We start from the raw sequence: 18500 nt of genomic DNA, 5'->3' as shown, positions 1-18500 counted from the left end.
AAGAAAGAAATGAAAGGATGTATGAGAGATGTGTTATGGCAGGGAATGCAAAGGAAATGAATTGTGGAGTGTTAGAATGGGCACGTGGAAAGAATGCAAGACTGGGAGTTTACAAGGAGAGTGTATGATAGTACAATTAAAGGGGTTGATGTGAGTGGAAGACCACCTTTGACATGGGCAAATAGGGTGGAGTAGTACAGGAGGGAGAGTAGTAGTGGAAGAATGCGCGGAATGGTGTATGCAAGGGAGACATGTTAAGGACAGAGCTAAGTGGAGACTTTTGCTGTGGCAACCCCTTGATGCGAGTTCCCAGAGGGAACAGGCTTCAGAGATGTAGATGGATAGGTTGATTGAGAAAGAAGTGATAGAGTAAGTGAAAGATGTGGCAGTAAGTGCATGGTTGAGAGCTGAAAAGGGTGTGTTGATTTGGCTTAGACATATGGAGAGGCTGACCAAGAGGGTATACAAGTCAGAAGTGAAGGGGACAAGAAGTGGAAGACTGTATTGGAGATGGATGAGGTGAAAGATGCCTTGAGAGGTTAGGGCCTGAATATGCAGGAGGGTGTGAGGCATACATGAAACAGAATGAATTGGAGTGATGTGGTACACAGGGGAGATGTGCTGTTATTGGGTTGAACTTGGGCACATGAATTCAGTCATCGAGGTAAACCACTGATGTATCATTGAGGCTTGGCTTTGGGTAGGGAGCTATGTTTTTAGTGCATTTTACATGACAGGTAGAGAGTGGGTGTGAACAGTTGAGGCCAATCTTCATCTGTTCCTAGTGCTATGTCATTACTTGTGAAACTACAAAGAAATATGAGAAAAAAGAATCGCTTGGTGATGGAAGAGTAATTCTACCTACATATCTTTTGCTTAACAGGGGTAGGAAGGTGAGTGAGTAACCTTCATTCTTGTATTTTTACTTTGCAGAAACAGCAACAAAAGAAAGAACCATGTGAGGCCTGTCCTTCTTTAAAGGTTCAGGCTAGGATGTTTGAATGTGCATGATTGAAAAGGAAAACATGAGTGCAGTTTTCCACTTGAGCAAGGTAGTGCCAGGATCAGATGAAGAAAAGACATAACCATTGTCTAGCTGACAAGTGTAATGCAGTGAAACTACTGGCCCCATCCACAACCAGGCCCCACAGACCTTTGCTTTATATGACCTGATTCAGTCCATTGACAGCACGTAACTTCTCAGCATTTCACTGCATTGCTCAAATTCACTCTTTCCTGTGTATGCTTTCCACCCTTCTGCATGTTCAGGCCCAGAGCACTCAAGATTTTTTTTACTTCATCTTTCCATCCCCCAGTTTGGTCTCTCTTCACTCATTCTCTCCATATGTCTAAGCCATTTCAGCACCTTCTTCAGTTCTCTCAACCACACTCTTCATACTACCACACTTCTCTCTTTCCCTTTTATTACATACTCAATCAAACCACTTCACACCTTATGTTGTCCTCAGACATTTCATTTCCGACACATACCCACTTCTCTGCTATGTTAGGACAACTATGCCTTCAAATATACCCGTTTTTCCTCTTTCAACACATTCCTCAGTGCTCCTAGAGCCTTTACCCCCCCCTCACCCACCATATGTCCCTCTTTTGCTTCCATGGTTCCTTTCACTGCCATGTCCACTTCCAGGAATTGAAAAACACTCTGCTTAATCCTGATTTTCTCTGTTCAAACTCACACACTAACTAACCTAACTATCTGTCCTGCTAAAGTCCAGCACCCTTGTTGTAGACCCATCTTCACCTGGAACTACTCATCCCTCCTATCTACTTCTTCCCATACAAGACTTACACTCTTTATGAAAACTAGTCACTGCTTCCAGTAGCTTGCCTCCCACATCATATTTTTGTATGATATTCCACAAGATATCTTTGTCATATCATTTTGTCATTATGGTTATTTGTTTATTTGTGTTTCTGTTACTACTCTTTCTTCTTATAGATACTCAGTTGAAGTAGCAGATTTTGACTTTGGTGCAAGTGAAGAGCAAGACTACAAGACCTTGTATGAACAGCTGAAAGAGTCTCTTTCCCAAGCTATATCTGGACAAGATTATCAAGGTGATGAAGACTCTAAGTGGCGGGATAGATCGCACTTTGTGGAGAGACCCTGGGTAAGGGATTATGGAACTGTGCTTCGCTGATGTATATTTTGTTAACATGTGTTTTGTTCTATTACATTAAACTTTCTTGTGAAACATGATAATTTAAACTTTTCTGATGTGCATATAAGTTCTTGAATATATTTTCTATAGGTTATTTTGCATAGTCTTTTTTTATACATTTCTTTTGAATTTACTTAATAACCAAAATTTATTTTTTATATGTATTTCTTTTGGGTTTAATTGATTAGATAGAATTAACATATTTCTCCTTGTTAATGTGAATTAGTGTATTTAGTTTACTTCAGTAAAGGGCGTAAATGGGGAGGTGATAACAAGTAGTGGTGATGTGAGAAGGAGATGGAATGAGTATTTTGAAGGTTTGTTGAATGTGTCTGATGACAGAGTGGCAGATATAGGGTGTTTGGGGCGAGGTGGTGTGCAAAGTGAGAGGGTTAGGGAAAATGATTTGGTAAACAGAGAAGAGGTAGTAAAAGCTTTGCGGAAGATGAAAGCCGGCAAGGCAGCAGGTTTGGATGGTATTGCAGTGGAATTTATTAAAAAAGGGGGTGACTGTATTGTTGACTGGTTGGTAAGGTTATTTAATGTATGTATGACTCATGGTGAGGTGCCTGAGGATTGGCGGAATGCTTGCATAGTGCCATTGTACAAAGGCAAAGGGGATAAGAGTGAGTGCTCAAATTACAGAGGTATAAGTTTGTTGAGTATTCCTGGTAAATTATATGGGAGGGTATTGATTGAGAGGGTGAAGGCATGTACAGAGCATCAGATTGGGGAAGAGCAGTGTGGTTTCAGAAGTGGTAGAGGATGTGTGGATCAGGTGTTTGCTTTGAAGAATGTATGTGAGAAATACTTAGAAAAGCAAATGGATTTGTATGTAGCATTTATGGATCTGGAGAAGGCATATGATAGAGTTGATAGAGATGCTCTGTGGAAGGTATTAAGAATATATGGTGTGGGAGGCAAGTTGTTAGAAGCAGTGAAAAGTTTTTATCGAGGATGTAAGGCATGTGTACGTGTAGGAAGAGAGGAAAGTGATTGGTTCTCAGTGAATGTAGGTTTGCGGCAGGGGTGTGTGATGTCTCCATGGTTGTTTAATTTGTTTATGGATGGGGTTGTTAGGGAGGTAAATGCAAGAGTTTTGGAAAGAGGGGCAAGTATGAAGTCTGTTGGGGATGAGAGAGCTTGGGAAGTGAGTCAGTTGTTGTTCGCTGATGATACAGCGCTGGTGGCGGATTCATGTGAGAAACTGCAGAAGCTGGTGACGGAGTTTGGTAAAGTGTGTGGAAGAAGAAAGTTAAGAGTAAATGTCAATAAGAGCAAGGTTATTAGGTACAGTAGGGTTGAGGGTCAAGTCAATTGGGAGGTGAGTTTGAATGGAGAAAAACTGGAGGAAGTGAAGTGTTTTAGATATCTGGGAGTGGATCTGTCAGCGGATGGAACCATGGAAGCGGAAGTGGATCATAGGGTGGGGGAGGGGGCGAAAATTTTGGGAGCCTTGAAAAATGTGTGGAAGTCGAGAACATTATCCCGGAAAGCAAAAATGGGTATGTTTGAAGGAATAGTAGTTCCAACAATGTTGTATGGTTGCGAGGCGTGGGCTATGGATAGAGTTGTGGGCAGGAGGATGGATGTGCTGGAAATGAGATGTTTGAGGACAATGTGTGGTGTGAGGTGGTTTGATCGAGTAAGTAACGTAAGGGTAAGAGAGATGTGTGGAAATAAAAGGAGCGTGGTTGAGAGAGCAGAAGAGGGTGTTTTGAAATGGTTTGGGCACATGGAGAGAATGAGTGAGGAAAGATTGACCAAGAGGATATATGTGTCGGAGGTGGAGGGAACGAGGAGAAGAGGGAGACCAAATTGGAGGTGGAAAGATGGAGTGAAAAGGATTTTGTGTGATCGGGGCCTGAACATGCAGGAGGGTGAAAGGAGGGCAAGGAATAGAGTGAATTGGAGCGATGTGGTATACAGGGGTTGACGTGCTGTCAGTGGATTGAATCAAGGCATGTGAAGCGTCTGGGGTAAACCATGGAAAGCTGTGTAGGTATGTATATTTGCGTGTGTGGACGTGTGTATGTACATGTGTATGGGGGGGGTTGGGCCATTTCTTTCGTCTGTTTCCTTGCGCTACCTCGCAAACGCGGGAGACAGCGACAAAGTATAAAAAAAAAAAAAAAAAAAAAAAAAAAAAAAAAAAAAGTTTACTTCCCCATTCAGTATGATTAAAACCTTTTTATGCTTTAACCCATCCATGCAAAGATAAGCTTAGCTAACTTACTGTATGTTGACAAGCAGAAGTTCCTGAAAATAGTGATAAATGCATCAGCCGTTGGTAATATTTAGCAGTATATATGATGATTTTTAGACCATACCTAATACCTTCATAGTGCCTACCGTAAGTCATTCAACAAGGTTGGAGCCTCCATGTTTGAGTAAACACCTGCTTAGTTAAAGTGAAAGTTTTCTTTCATTTGCATCATATATGTGGTGTGAGGTGGTTTGATCGAGTGAATAATGAAAGGGTAAGAGAGATGTTTGGCAATAAAAAGAGTGTGGTTGAGAGAGCAGAAGAGGGTGTGTTGAAATGGTTTGGTCACATGGAGAGAATGAGTGAGGAAAGATTGACCAAGAGGATATATGTGTCAGGTTGAGGGAACGAGGAGAAGTGGGAGACTAAATTGGAGGTGGAAGGATGGAGTGAAAAGGATTTTGAGCAATCGGGGCCTGAATAAACAGGTGGGTGGAAGGCATGCAAGGAATAGAGTGAACTGGAATGATGTGATATACCGGGGTCGACGTGCTGTCAGTGTATTGAACCAGGGCATGTGAAGTGTCTGGGGTAAACCATGGAAAGTTTTGAGTTGGGGAGATGGTCAAAAGGGACTATTGGATTATGTGTTAATTGATAAGCGTGTAAAAGAGAGACTTTTGGATATTAATATGCTGAGAGGGGCTGCTGGAGGGATGTCTGACCACTGTTTTGTGGAAACAAAGGTGAAGATTTGTAGGGGTTTTTAAAAATGAAGAGAGAATGTTGGGGAGAGGAGATTGTTGAGAGTAAGTGAGCTTGGAAAGGACACTTGTATGAGGAATTACCAGGAGAGATTGAGTGTAGAATGGCAAAAGGTTGAAGCAAATGATGTGAGAGGAGTGGATGAGGAATGGGATGTATTTAGGGAAGCAGTAATGGCATGTGTGAAAGATGCATAGGGCATGAAAAAGTTGGAAGGTGGGCAGATTAGAAAGGTTAGTGAGAGGTGGGATGAAGAAGTAAAGGCGTTAGTGAAAGAGAAAAGAGGCATTTGGATGATACAAGGACACCCCTTTCTAAGCCTTTGAGAAGGATGAGCACTCCCTGCTCGACTCCTTCCTCAGTTTCCTCTTTTAGAAATTAAAATACAAGAAGGGGAGGATTTGCAGCCCCCTCTCCCACCCCTTTTAGTCACTTTCTATGACATGCAGGGAATATGTTGGTAGAATTCTTTCTGCCATTATACCTAACTCCTATTCCCTCTGGAGACTCCCATTAAAGGGATTGCCACAGCTAAAGACTCCACGGCTGTACATGCCTCCTTTGCATACACCATTCTTTCCATTCCTCACCTATGTCTCTCCCTCTTATACTCTTCCACTCCATTTCCCCACATCACAGGTGGTCTTCCGCTCACACCAATCCCTTTGATTATATTATCATACACTCTTCTTGTAAATTCTCTGTTTTGCATTCTTTCTGCATGCCCAAACCACCTCAAAGTATTACATTTCACCCACTCCATTCTATATTCCGTATAGAAATATGTTATCCTGAGTAGCAAGATGCAGAATAGTTGGGCTAACAAGCAATTAACTCCTCACATTGGGTTAACACACCCAGTTGGGCAGCTTACAGGCTGACTCTTAAGTTCATGTTATTGCTTGTGAATCAAATTTCAGACAAAGAATCAAATTTCAGACAAAGAAGTATTTGCAGTCATAAGATGCTTTTTATGTCAGGGTTCTTCCTATTTCATCTCAGACTTTTAATTGAAATTTGAATCCCTTACTCTGTGGCAGTCCATGAATGCAAGATGAATCTTTTGTGTTGGATATCGCATATATTCTAAACTTGATATTCCTAAGTTGCTATTATGTTTAACTAGAACAGATTTGTCTTAATGAATTCATGTGAAATTCAGCTTGGTTACATTGTTTAAGTTTGATGTGTACCTTTTCACTTATTCTGCCAGACATATCAGGTACTGTTCAAGTATTTTAAAGTATATTTGGTGAAATATGTGGTGTTTTTGGAAGTGTTTTTGTTGCACACAAATACAATCACAGAGGGTTCCTGTCTGTAACATCTATTATATCTTAAGAATAACACAGCTCCAAAAGTTGATTACATAATGTTAGGGTACAGATTTTATCCAGGCTTCCTTTACATCTCCAAGTATAACAAGTATATGAAAAAATTGAAGCTTTAGTGTCTGGAAAGTGTGTATGATGCCACTACAAGCATTGATGACTGTTTGTACACCCCAGCTGCAAGGAACAGAATATTTTTTATGAAGTTAGGCTTATAAATCCCAGCCATAGTGAAAAAAGTAAAAAGACTGTGGTACATATACCCCAGCCAGAGTGAAAGGTTTTAGGAAGATATTGTTTATAGTTTTGTAACTTGTGAATTCCATGCCTTCATAAGTATATATATTACTTTATAAACTTGACATTCCACAAACTTTTCTGGCATTACAAGGTTTTTGAATTTAAATCTCTGCATAAGTATTAGCTACCTTAGCTTTAGTGCTGAAATTAATACAAAAGTTTGAATAGATATGAAGCTGATTTTATGGATTGTTGTGGTGCCTGTTTGATGCCAGTAGTTTTTTTCAGCACTTGATGATAGATGTGTCTCAGCAAGTCATATCTAAATAGTGTCACACAAGTCATATTTAAATCCTCTAGTAGTGGTATTCATTATGGTGCACACATACCAAAAGTAGCTGGTTTGGAAGAGGAGGAAAAGAAAAATATTTAAGTAAGAGAGATTTTAAGAATCATGAGTACAAGTGTAGGAAAAAATAGATTGATTAAGTGATCACAGATTTAATGTAATTATTTTGCATCCTGAGATACATTTTTGTGCAGTGATTCTGTATGTATGCATTTTTACAAATTCTTTATGACTCGGTCAAAAATTTTTGTTGCCACAAGTAACCCTCAGTATTTTGTGAGTGAATTATATTGCCCTGGTACTTTACATGATTTGTTGATAAATAAGCCCATGATCTCTGGAGTGTTGGCCCAGGGTTACACTTAATAGAGGGATCTAGTGAGCTGTGCAGGAAGTTGATTTAACAGTCTGACACTTTAAGATGATCCAAGGCTCGTGTAGCTGAGTTAAGAGATGATTATGTCATCCTTTATCAGCAGATATTAGCTTAAGCAAGTATACATTTTTCTTACCAGTTAAGCAGTGCATCTTGGTTTTTAGTATTTATAAGTTTTCAGGAAAAGTGAATTAGGACATTGCTTTTTAGTTGTAGTCTCGTTAAAGGTGCCTTTCTGTGTTTCCTTTAAATTGGTAAATAATTCAGGTATATCTACAGTTCTTCAAGGTTTGTTTTTGATTGGTCTTTGTAGAAGAGCTAGTCTTTTCCTTTGTGGTCTCTAGATTAGCTTAAAAGTTTAGATTAAAAACAATCCTTGGGAACCTTTGGCTTTTTCAAAAATTGCTTCTTTATTCATCTGTTCCTGGCACTACCTTGCTAATGCGGGAAACAGCAGGCAAGTATAAAAAGAAAAGAAAGAAATGCCTTTTGGAGAGATGTGCTGGAGCAGATTAACCATGGCTTGTTTCTTCCTTGTCTTATGTTTACTTCATTTAGCATTAGGCAGAATGAACACTGACAGGTGTGCCTTATCAAGATATTTTACTGTGGGCAGACTTTTCTAAAGCATATAGAGCTGAATTTTTCCCACAAGTTCGTACTGTACCAGGTTGTCCTACATAAGACCTGATGATTATTTTGATTTCATTTACATATACTGTTGGGACAGTATAGTCCTGCCTGAAGTTTACAAGTGAATTAATGGATGCATTTCCTTAGATCAGGCTTCAAAATTTCTTACTATATGATACAATAAACTTTTGTCCTTTGGGTAAGTTTTTTTATCACTTCATAAGATGATAATTCAGTTGATGTGGTTAAAAAAAGAATCATTAATTTAGCCAGTGATAGTATTTACATTTTAGAATGTAGTTTTGGGCTGTTTCCCCCCTTTTTTTTTTTTTTAATGTACATACCTTGCATGCCTTCAGAAGGGTTAATTTATCTTAAACAAGAATACCTTTCTTATATCAGTCCAGTTGTTAAAGTGTCCAGCTGTTTGTTTTTAAGGACTTTGGTACTTGAACAGTGTGCGAGCATGTGGCTATCATCACTCCTGAAGAATTTCTCACCACAGATGTATTGGCATTTGTCTTTGTGGTTCATTGTAATATGAAAATAGCACTTCTTGAAATTGATTTTCTTTTTACGTACAATAACATCACATGGACACCAGAAACACGAACAGTAAAACTCTTAGCTCATGAAAATAGAGGTTTTTCAATAACCAGTTATAATTGATAACGTAAGTCAGGTTGTTACATTCATGTAGTTGAAGTTGTACATACTTTTGAATACAAATAAAATTAAGTTTTTAAGAATTAGTTTTTATAAATCCCTTTTTTATTATTTTTTCCTTATGATATTAATTTTCAATTCATGGAGCTGAGTGACACATTTTCCCAAGGGTTCAGTCTGAACTTTAGTTTTAGTTTCTTATCACTAGGTACACCTTTTTCTTCTTGAAGACTAAATTTCTGATATATTTATCTACATCTCATTATGTGATATTCAACCAGATGATAGACTCATATATCTATCTGTTTAACCCAGACTTTTGCACTTGATTTCTAACATTGATAATCAGATTATCCCTTTTATCAAAGTAGGTTAGATCACTTGATCCTTTTCAGATTACACAGTGTAGCATGAAACTTCAATTGACTACATATGATACCACCTGATTTTTTTTTTTTTTCTTTTGTACTTTATCACCATATCCCAGGTTAGCAGGGTAGCACCAGGAAACAGATGAATATGGATGCATACACTCACATACACATGAATATACATATATACTAATTTTTTATTTATTTATTTACTTATTATACTGAATCTCCGTTTCCCGCATCAGCGAGGTAGTGCCAGGAAACAGATAAAGAATGGCCCATTTACTCATATACACATATATTCGTTATTTATTTTATTTATTACACTTAGTTGTTGTCTCCTGCGTCAGCGAGGTAGCGCAAGGAAACAGACGATAGAATAGCCTAACCCACCCACATACACATGTATACACATACACGCCCACACATGCACATATACATATACATACCTATACTTTTCAACATATTCATACATATACATACACAGACATACATGTATATACACATTGGAAAGGATCACAATTTTGTGCATGATCAAGATATTTGTATGAGTCCATGGGGAAAATGAAACACGATAAGTTCCCAAGTGTACTTTCGTGTAATAATCACATCATCAGTGGAGACACAAGAGAGAAATATAAGTCAGTTGATATACATCGAAGAGACGAAGCTAGGACGCCATTTGGTAAACATGTGACTGTCCAAAACATGTTTACCAAATGGCGTCCTAGCTTCATCTCTTCAATGTATATCAACTGACTTATATTTCTCTCGTGTCTCCACTGATGATGTGATTATTACACGAAAGTACACTTGGGAACTTATCGTGTTTCATTTTCCCCATGGACTCATAGGAATATATACACATATACATATTCATACTTGCTGCCTTCATCCTTCCCATCGCTGCTCATCCTCCTCGAAGGCTCAGAGTGGGGTGCCTAAATGTGTGTGGATGTAACCAAGATGTGAAAAAAGGAGAGATAGGTAGTATGTTTGAGGAAAGGAACCTGGATGTTTTGGCTCTGAGTGAAACGAAGCTCAAGGGTAAAGGGGAAGAGTGGTTTGGGAATGTCTGGGGAGTAAAGTCAGGGGTTAGTGAGAGGACAAGAGCAAGGGAAGGAGTAGCAATACTCCTGAAACAGGAGTTGTGGGAGTATGTGATAGAGTGTAAGAAAGTAAATTCTCGATTAATATGGGTAAAACTGAAAGTTGATGGAGAGAGGTGGGTGATTATTGGTGCATATGCACCTGGGCATGAGAAGAAAGATCAAGAGAGGCAAGTGTTTTGGGAGCAGCTGAATGAGTGTGTTAGTGGTTTTGATGCACGAGACCGGGTTATAGTGATGGGTGATTTGAATGCAAAGGTGAGTAATGTGGCAGTTGAGGGAATAATTGGTATACATGGGGTGTTCAGTGTTGTAAATGGAAATGGTGAAGAGCTTGTAGATTTATGTGCTGAAAAAGGACTGATGATTGGGAATACCTGGTTTAAAAAGCGAGATATACATAAGTATACTTATGTAAGTAGGAGAGATGGCCAGAGAGCGTTATTGGATTACGTGTTAATTGACAGGCGTGCGAAAGAGAGACTTTTGGATGTTAATGTGCTGAGAGGTGCAACTGGAGGGATGTCTGATCATTATCTTGTGGAGGCTAAGGTGAAGATTTGTATGGGTTTTCAGAAAAGAAGAGTGAATGTTGGGGTGAAGAGGGTGGTGAGAGTAAGTGAGCTTGGGAAGGAGACTTGTGTGAGGAAGTACCAGGAGAGACTGAGCACAGAATGGAAAAAGGTGAGAACAATGGAAGTAAGGGGAGTGGGGGAGGAATGGGATGTATTTAGGGAATCAGTGATGGATTGCGCAAAAGATGCTTGTGGCATGAGAAGAGTGGGAGGTGGGTTGATTAGAAAGGGTAGTGAGTGGTGGGATGAAGAAGTAAGATTATTAGTGAAAGAAAAGAGAGAGGCATTTGGACGATTTTTGCAGGGAAAAAATGCAATTGAGTGGGACATGTATAAAAGAAAGAGACAGGAGGTCAAGAGAAAGGTGCAAGAGGTGAAAAAGAGGGCAAATGAGAGTTGGGGTGAGAGAGTATCATTAAATTTTAGGGAGAATAAAAAGATGTTCTGGAAGGAGGTAAATAAAGTGCGTAAGACAAGGGAGCAAATGGAAACTTTAGTGAAGGGCGCAAATGGGGAGGTGATAACAAGTAGTGGTGATGTGAGGAGGAGATGGAGTGAGTATTTTGAAGGTTTGTTGAATGTGTTTGATGATAGAGTGGCAGATATAGGGTGTTTTGTTCGAGGTGGTGTGCAAAGTGAGAGGGTTAGGGAAAATGATTTGGTAAACAGAGAAGAGGTTGTAAAAGCTTTGCGGAAGATGAAAGCCGGCAAGGCAGCGGGTTTGGATGGTATTGCAGTGGAATTTATTAAAAAAGGGGGTGACTGTATTATTGACTGGTTGGTAAGGTTGTTTAATGTATGTATGACTCATGGTGAGGTGCCTGAGGATTGGCGGAATGCGTGCATAGTGCCATTGTACAAAGGCAAAGGGGATAAGAGTGAGTGCTCAAATTACAGAGGTATAAGTTTGTTGAGTATTCCTGGTAAATTATATGGGAGGGTATTGATTGAGAGGGTGAAGGCATGTGCAGAGCATCAGATTGGGGAAGAGCAGTGTGGTTTCAGAAGTGGTAGAGGATGTGTGGATCAGGTGTTTGCTTTGAAGAATGTATGTGAGAAATACTTAGAAAAGCAAATGGATTTGTATGTAGCATTTATGGATCTGGAGAAGGCATATGATAGAGTTGATAGAGATGCTCTGTGGAAGGTATGAAAAATATATGGTGTGGGAGGCAAGTTGTTAGAAGCAGTGAAAAGTTTTTATCGAGGATGTAAGGCATGTGTACGTGTAGGAAGAGAGGAAAGTGATTGGTTCTCAGTGAATGTAGGTTTGCGGCAGGGGTGTGTTATGTCTCCATGGTTGTTTAATTTGTTTATGGATGGGGTTGTTAGGGAGGTGAATGCAAGAGTTTTGGAAAGAGGGGCAAGTATGAACTCTGTTGTGGATGAGAGAGCTTGGGAAGTGAGTCGGTTGTTGTTCGCTGATGATACAGCGCTGGTGGCCGATTCATGTGAGAAACTGCAGAAGCTGGTGACTGAGTTTGGTAAAGTGTGTGAAAGAAGAAAGTTAAGAGTAAATGTGAATAAGAGCAAGGTTATTAGGTACAGTAGGGTTGAGGGTCAAGTCAATTGGGAGGTAAGTTTGAATGGAGAAAAACTGGAGGAAGTAAAGTGTTTTAGATATCTGGGAGTGGATCTGGCAGCGGATGGAACCATGGAAGCGGAAGTGGATCATAGGGTGGGGGAGGGGGCGAAAATTCTGGGAGCCTTGAAAAATGTGTGGAAGTCGAGAACATTATCTCGGAAAGCAAAAATGGGTATGTTTGAAGGAATAGTGGTTCCAACAATGTTGTATGGTTGCGAGGCGTGGGCTATGGATAGAGTTGTGCGCAGGAGGAGGGATGTGCTGGAAATGAGATGTTTGAGGACAATGTGTGGTGTGAGGTGGTTTGATCGAGTAAGTAACGTAACGGTAAGAGAGATGTGTGGAAATAAAAAGAGCGTGGTTGAGAGAGCAGAAGAGGGTGTTTTGAAATGGTTTGGGCACATGGAGAGAATGAGTGAGGAAAGATTGACCAAGAGGATATATGTGTCGGAGGTGGAGGGAACGAGGAGAAGTGGGAGACCAAATTGGAGGTGGAAAGATGGAGTGAAAAAGATTTTGTGTGATCGGGGCCTGAACATGCAGGAGGGTGAAAGGAGGGCAAGGAATAGAGTGAATTGGATCGATGTGGTATACCGGGGTTGACGTGCTGTCAGTGGATTGAATCAGGGCATGTGAAGCATCTGGGGTAAACCATGGAAAGCTGTGTAGGTATGTATATTTGCGTGTGTGGACGTATGTATATACATGTGTATGGGGGTGGGTTGGGCCATTCCTTTCGTCTGTTTCCTTGCGCTACCTCGCAAACGCGGGAGACAGCGACAAAGCAGAAAAAAAAAAAAAATATATATATATATATATATATATATATATATATATATATATATATATATATATATATATATATATTGTTGTTCGCTGATGATACAGCGCTGGTGGCTGATTCATGTGAGAAACTGCAGAAGCTGGTGACTGAGTTTGGTAAAGTGTGTGGAAGAAGAAAGTTAAGAGTAAATGTGAATAAGAGCAAGGTTATTAGGTACAGTAGGGTTGAGGGTCAAGTCAATTGGGAGGTGAGTTTGAATGGTGAGAGGCTGGAGGAAGTGAAGTGTTTTAGATCTCTGGGAGTGGATCTGTCAGCGGATGGAACCATGGAAGCGGAAGTGGATCATAGGGTGGGGGAGGGGGCGAAAATTTTGGGAGCCTTGAAAAATGTGTGGAAGTCGAGAACATTATCTCGGAAAGCAAAAATGGGTATGTTTGAAGGAATAGTAGTTCCAACAATGTTGTATGGTTGTGAGGCGTGGGCTATGGATAGAGTTGTGCGTAGGAGGATGGATGTGCTGGAAATGAGATGTTTGAGGACAATGTGTGGTGTGAGGTGGTTTGATCGAGTAAGTAACGTAAGGGTAAGAGAGATGTGTGGAAATAAAAAGAGCGTGGTGGAGAGAGCAGAAGAGGGTGTTTTGAAATGGTTTGGGCACATGGAGAGAATGAGTGAGGAAAGATTGACCAAGAGGATATATGTGTCGGAGGTGGAGGGAACGAGGAGAAGAGGGAGACCAAATTGGAGGTGGAAAGATGGAGTGAAAAGGATTTTGTGTGATCGGGGCCTGAACATGCAGGAGGGTGAAAGGAGGGCAAGGAATAGAGTGAATTGGAGCGATGTGGTATACAGGGGTTGACGTGCTGTCAGTGGATTGAATCAAGGCATGTGAAGCGTCTGGGGTAAACCATGGAAAGCTGTGTAGGTATGTATATTTGCGTGTGTGGACGTGTGTATGTACATGTGTATGGGGGGGGTTGGGCCATTTCTTTCGTCTGTTTCCTTGCGCTACCTCGCAAACGCGGGAGACAGCGACAAAGTATAAAAAAAAAAGAAAAAAAAAATATATATATATATATATATATATATATATATATATATATATATATATATATATATATATATATATATATATATATATCCCTGGGGATAGGGGAGAAAGAATACTTCCCATGCAATCCTCACGTGTCGTAGAAGGCAACTAAAGGGGACGGGAGTGGGGGGCCAGAAACCCTCCCCTCCTTGTATTTTAACTTTCTAAAAGGGGAATCAGAAGGAGGAGTCACGCGGGGCGTGCTCATCCTCCTCGAAGGCTCAGATTGGGGTGTCTAAATGTGTGTGGATGTAACCAAGATGAGAAAAAAGGAGAGATAGGTAGTATGTTTGAGGAAAGGAACCTGGATGTTTTGGCTCTGAGTGAAAAGAAGCTCAAGGGTAAAGGGGAAGAGTGGTTTGGGAATGTCTTGGGAGTAAAGTCAGGGGTTAGTGAGAGGACAAGAGCAAGGGAAGGAGTAGCACTACTCCTGAAGCAGGAGTTGTGGGAGTATGTGATAGAGTGTAAGAAAGTAAATTCTAGATTGATATGGGTAAAACTTAAAGTTGATAGAGAGATGGGTGATTATTGGTGCATATGCACCTGGGATAGGGGAGAAAGAATACGTCCCACGTATTCCCTGCGTGTCGTAGAAGGCGACTAAAAGGGAAGGGAGCGGGGGGCTGGAAATCCTCCCCTCTCATTTTTTTTTTTTTTCCAAAAGAAGGAACAGAGAAGAGGGCCAGGTGAGGATATTCCCTCAAAGGCCCAGTCCTCTGTTCTTAACGCTACCTCGCTATCGCGGGAAATAGCGAATAGTATGAAAAAAAAAAAAAAAAAAAAATGCACCTGGGCATGAGAAGAAAGATCATGAGAGGCAAGTGTCTTGGGAGCAGCTGAATGAGTGTGTTAGTGGTTTTGATGCACAAGACCGGGTTATAGTGATGGGTGATTTGAATGCAAAGGTGAGTAATATGGCAGTTGAGGGAATAATTGGTATACATGGGGTGTTCAGTGTTGTAAATGGAAATGGTGAAGAGCTTGTAGATTTATGTGCTGAAAAAGGACTGGTGATTGGGAATACCTGATTTAAAAAGCGAGATATCCATAAGTATACTTATGTAAGTAGGAGAGATGGCCAGAGAGCATTATTGGATTACATGTTAATTGATAGGCGCACGAAAGAGAGACTTTTGGATGTTAATGTGCTGAGAGGTGCAACTGGAGGGATGTCTGATCATTATCTTGTGGAGGCGAAGGTGAAGATTTGTAGAGGTTTTCGGAAAAGAAGAGAGAATGTTGAGGTGAAGAGAGTGGTGAGAGTAAGTGAGCTTGGGAAGGAGACTTGTGTGAGGAAGTACCAGGAGAGACTGAGTACAGAATGGAAAAAGGTGAGAACAAAGGAGGTAAGGGGAGTGGGGGAGGAATGGGATGTATTTAGGGAAGCAGTGATGGCTTGCGCAAAAGATGCTTGTGGCATGAGAAGCGTGGGAGGTGGGTTGATTAGAAAGGGTAGTGAGTGGTGGCATGAAGAAGTAAGATTATTAGTGAAAGAGAAGAGAGAGGCATTTGGACGATTTTTGCAGGGAAAAAATGCAAATGAGTGGGAGATGTATAAAAGAAAGAGACAGGAGGTCAAGAGAAAGGTGCAAGAGGTGAAAAAGAGGGCAAATGAGAGTTGGGGTGAGAGAGTATCATTAAATTTTAGGGAGAATAAAAAGATGTTTTGGAAGGAGGTAAATAAAGTGCGTAAGAAAAGGGAGCAAATGGGAACTTCAGTGAAGGGGGCAAATGGGGAGGTGATAACAAGTAGTGGTGATGTGAGAAGGAGATGGAGTGAGTATTTTGAAGGTTTGTTGAATGTGTTTGATGATAAGAGTGGCAGATATAGGGTGTTTTGGTCGAGGTGGTGTGCAAAGTGAGAGGGTTAGGGAAAATGATTTGGTAAACAGAGAAGAGGTAGTAAGAGCTTTGCGGAAGATGAAAGCCGGCAAGGCAGCAGGTTTGGATGGTATTGCAGTGGAATTTATTAAAAAAGGGGGTGACTGTATTGTTGACTGGTTGGTAAGGTTATTTAATATATGTATGATTCATGGTGAGGTGCCTGAGGATTTGTGGAATGCTTGCATAGTGCCATTGTACAAAGGCAAAGGGGATAAGAGTGAGTGCTCAAATTACAGAGGTATAATTTTGTTGAGTATTCCTGGGAAATTATATGGGAGGGTATTGATTGAGAGTGTGAAGGCATGTTCAGAGCATCAGACTGGGGAAGAGCAGTGTGGTTTCAGAAGTGTTAGGGGATATGTGGATCAGGTGTTTGCTTTGAAGAATGTATGTGAGAAATACTTAGAAAAGCAAATGGATTTGTATGTAGCATTTATGTATTTCTCACATACATTCTTAAAAGCAAACACCTGATCGACACATCCTCAACCATGTAAAATACAAATGAAATATGATGTAAACTTTATAACCACAATACCCTGAAAATGGATCCCTGAACCATCTGTGTGGTAGTCAGGTAACTTTACCCTTAGACTACTTGCTGATTCATGGATCTTGCTGGTGCGTCATGCATTCTTTTCGAGGTGGAAATACTACTGCTCATACTCTGAGTAAGGAAGGAGGGCTTTTTAATCAACTCCCAAGGCACTGTGGTGATGTGTATATATCTCTACCATGTAATGTGCACTTGATATATGATGTAAACTTTTGACCACTTTACCCTGAGAATTGATCCCCAGACCATCTTTGTGACATCCAGGTACCCTAATCCCCAGGCTATGATAAGTTTAAAACAGCATCTACTTTGTAACTACTGCTGATTCACAGATCTTACTGATGCATCACATTTCATTTACAAGATGGAAATACTGCCGCTCACACTCAGGACAAGGAAGGAAGGCTTTATAATCAACTGCCAAACACTGTAGTAATGTGCATACATCTCAGCCATGTAATGTATACATGATTTTGATATAAACTATTTACCACTATACCCAGAAAATCAATCCCCAGACAGTGTATATGGCAGCCAGGTAGCCTAACCTCCAGGCCTCAGTGAGCTTAAAACAGCATTTTCCCCATAACGACTTGCAGATTCTCGGATCTCAGTGATGAATCAAGCATCCTTTACGAGGTGGAAATACTGCTGCTCTTGCTTTGTACAAGGAAGGCTCTTTAATTGACTCCCAAGGCACAACAGTTATGTGTATACATCTGAACCATGTAATGTACACATGATATTTGATGTAGGACAAGGAAGAAGGGCTTTTTAATTGGCTCCCAAGGTACTATGGTAATGTGTATGTATCTCAGGTATGTAATGTACTTGATATTTGATGTAAACTGTTCATCACTACACCCTGAGAATCAAACCCTCAACCATCTATGTGACAGCCTGGTAGTGTAACCCCCAAGCCACAGTGAGCTTAAAATAGCATCTCCTTTGTAACCACTTGCTGATTTACGGCTCTCACTGATGTGCCACACATCCTATACAAAGAGGAAATATTGCAGCTAACGCTCTGGACAAGGAAGGAAGGCTTTTTAATAGACTCCTAAAATTCTACAATAATGTGTATATATCTCATCCACTTAATATACGATATTTCATGTAAACTGTATATTGCTATACCCCAAGATTTGATCACCAGACCATCTGTACAGCAGCCAGCTACCCTAAACCCCAGGCAACAATGAGCTTAAAACTACCTCCTGTGTAACCACTCGCTGAGTCATGAATCTTGCTGATGCATCAGGCATTCTTTATGAGGTGGAAATACTGCTGTTCATGTATTGGGCAAGGAAGAAAGGCTTTTCACATGAAATATGTGTACATTACTTGGATGAGATACATACACATTTCTGTGGGGCTTTGGGAATCAATTAAAAAGTTTTCTTTCATTGTCCAGAGCATAAAAGACAAATTTTCACCTCGTAAAGGATGCATGATGCATCAGCAAGATATGTGAATCAGCGAGTGGTTATGGAAATGCTGTTTTAAGCTCATCATGGCCAGGGGATTGGGTTACCTGGCTGCCACATAGATTGTCCAGGGGTTGATTTGCAGGGTATAGTGGTAAATAGTTTACATCAAATATCATATGTACATTTCTTGGTTGATATATATGTAGGTGGGAGGTGGGCAGATTAGAAATGGTAGTGAGAGGTAGGATGAAGTAAAGTTGTTAGTGAAAGAGAAAAGAGAGGTGGTTGGACAATACTTGCAATGGAGTGAAAATGACTGGGAGATGTATAAGAGAAAGTGGCAGAAGGTCAAGAGAAAGGT

General features: G+C 40.4%; 1 protein-coding gene across 3 annotated transcripts in view; it reads left to right on the top strand.

The window, feature by feature from the left end:
• The window catches only part of LOC139756783 (uncharacterized), a 160153-nt gene that overhangs the window by 77742 nt on the left and 63911 nt on the right, over positions 1-18500 (top strand). For all 3 annotated transcript variants that reach the window (XM_071676565.1, XM_071676566.1, XM_071676568.1), the window contains exon 9: positions 1964-2135. In XM_071676565.1, coding sequence (XP_071532666.1) covers positions 1964-2135 — 172 coding nt within the window. The remainder of the gene's footprint in view (positions 1-1963; positions 2136-18500) is intronic.

Source organism: Panulirus ornatus, chromosome 23 (genome assembly GCF_036320965.1).
Source record: "Panulirus ornatus isolate Po-2019 chromosome 23, ASM3632096v1, whole genome shotgun sequence".
Lineage (NCBI taxonomy): Eukaryota > Metazoa > Arthropoda > Malacostraca > Decapoda > Palinuridae > Panulirus > Panulirus ornatus.
This window is presented reverse-complemented; position numbering and strand designations above follow the sequence as displayed.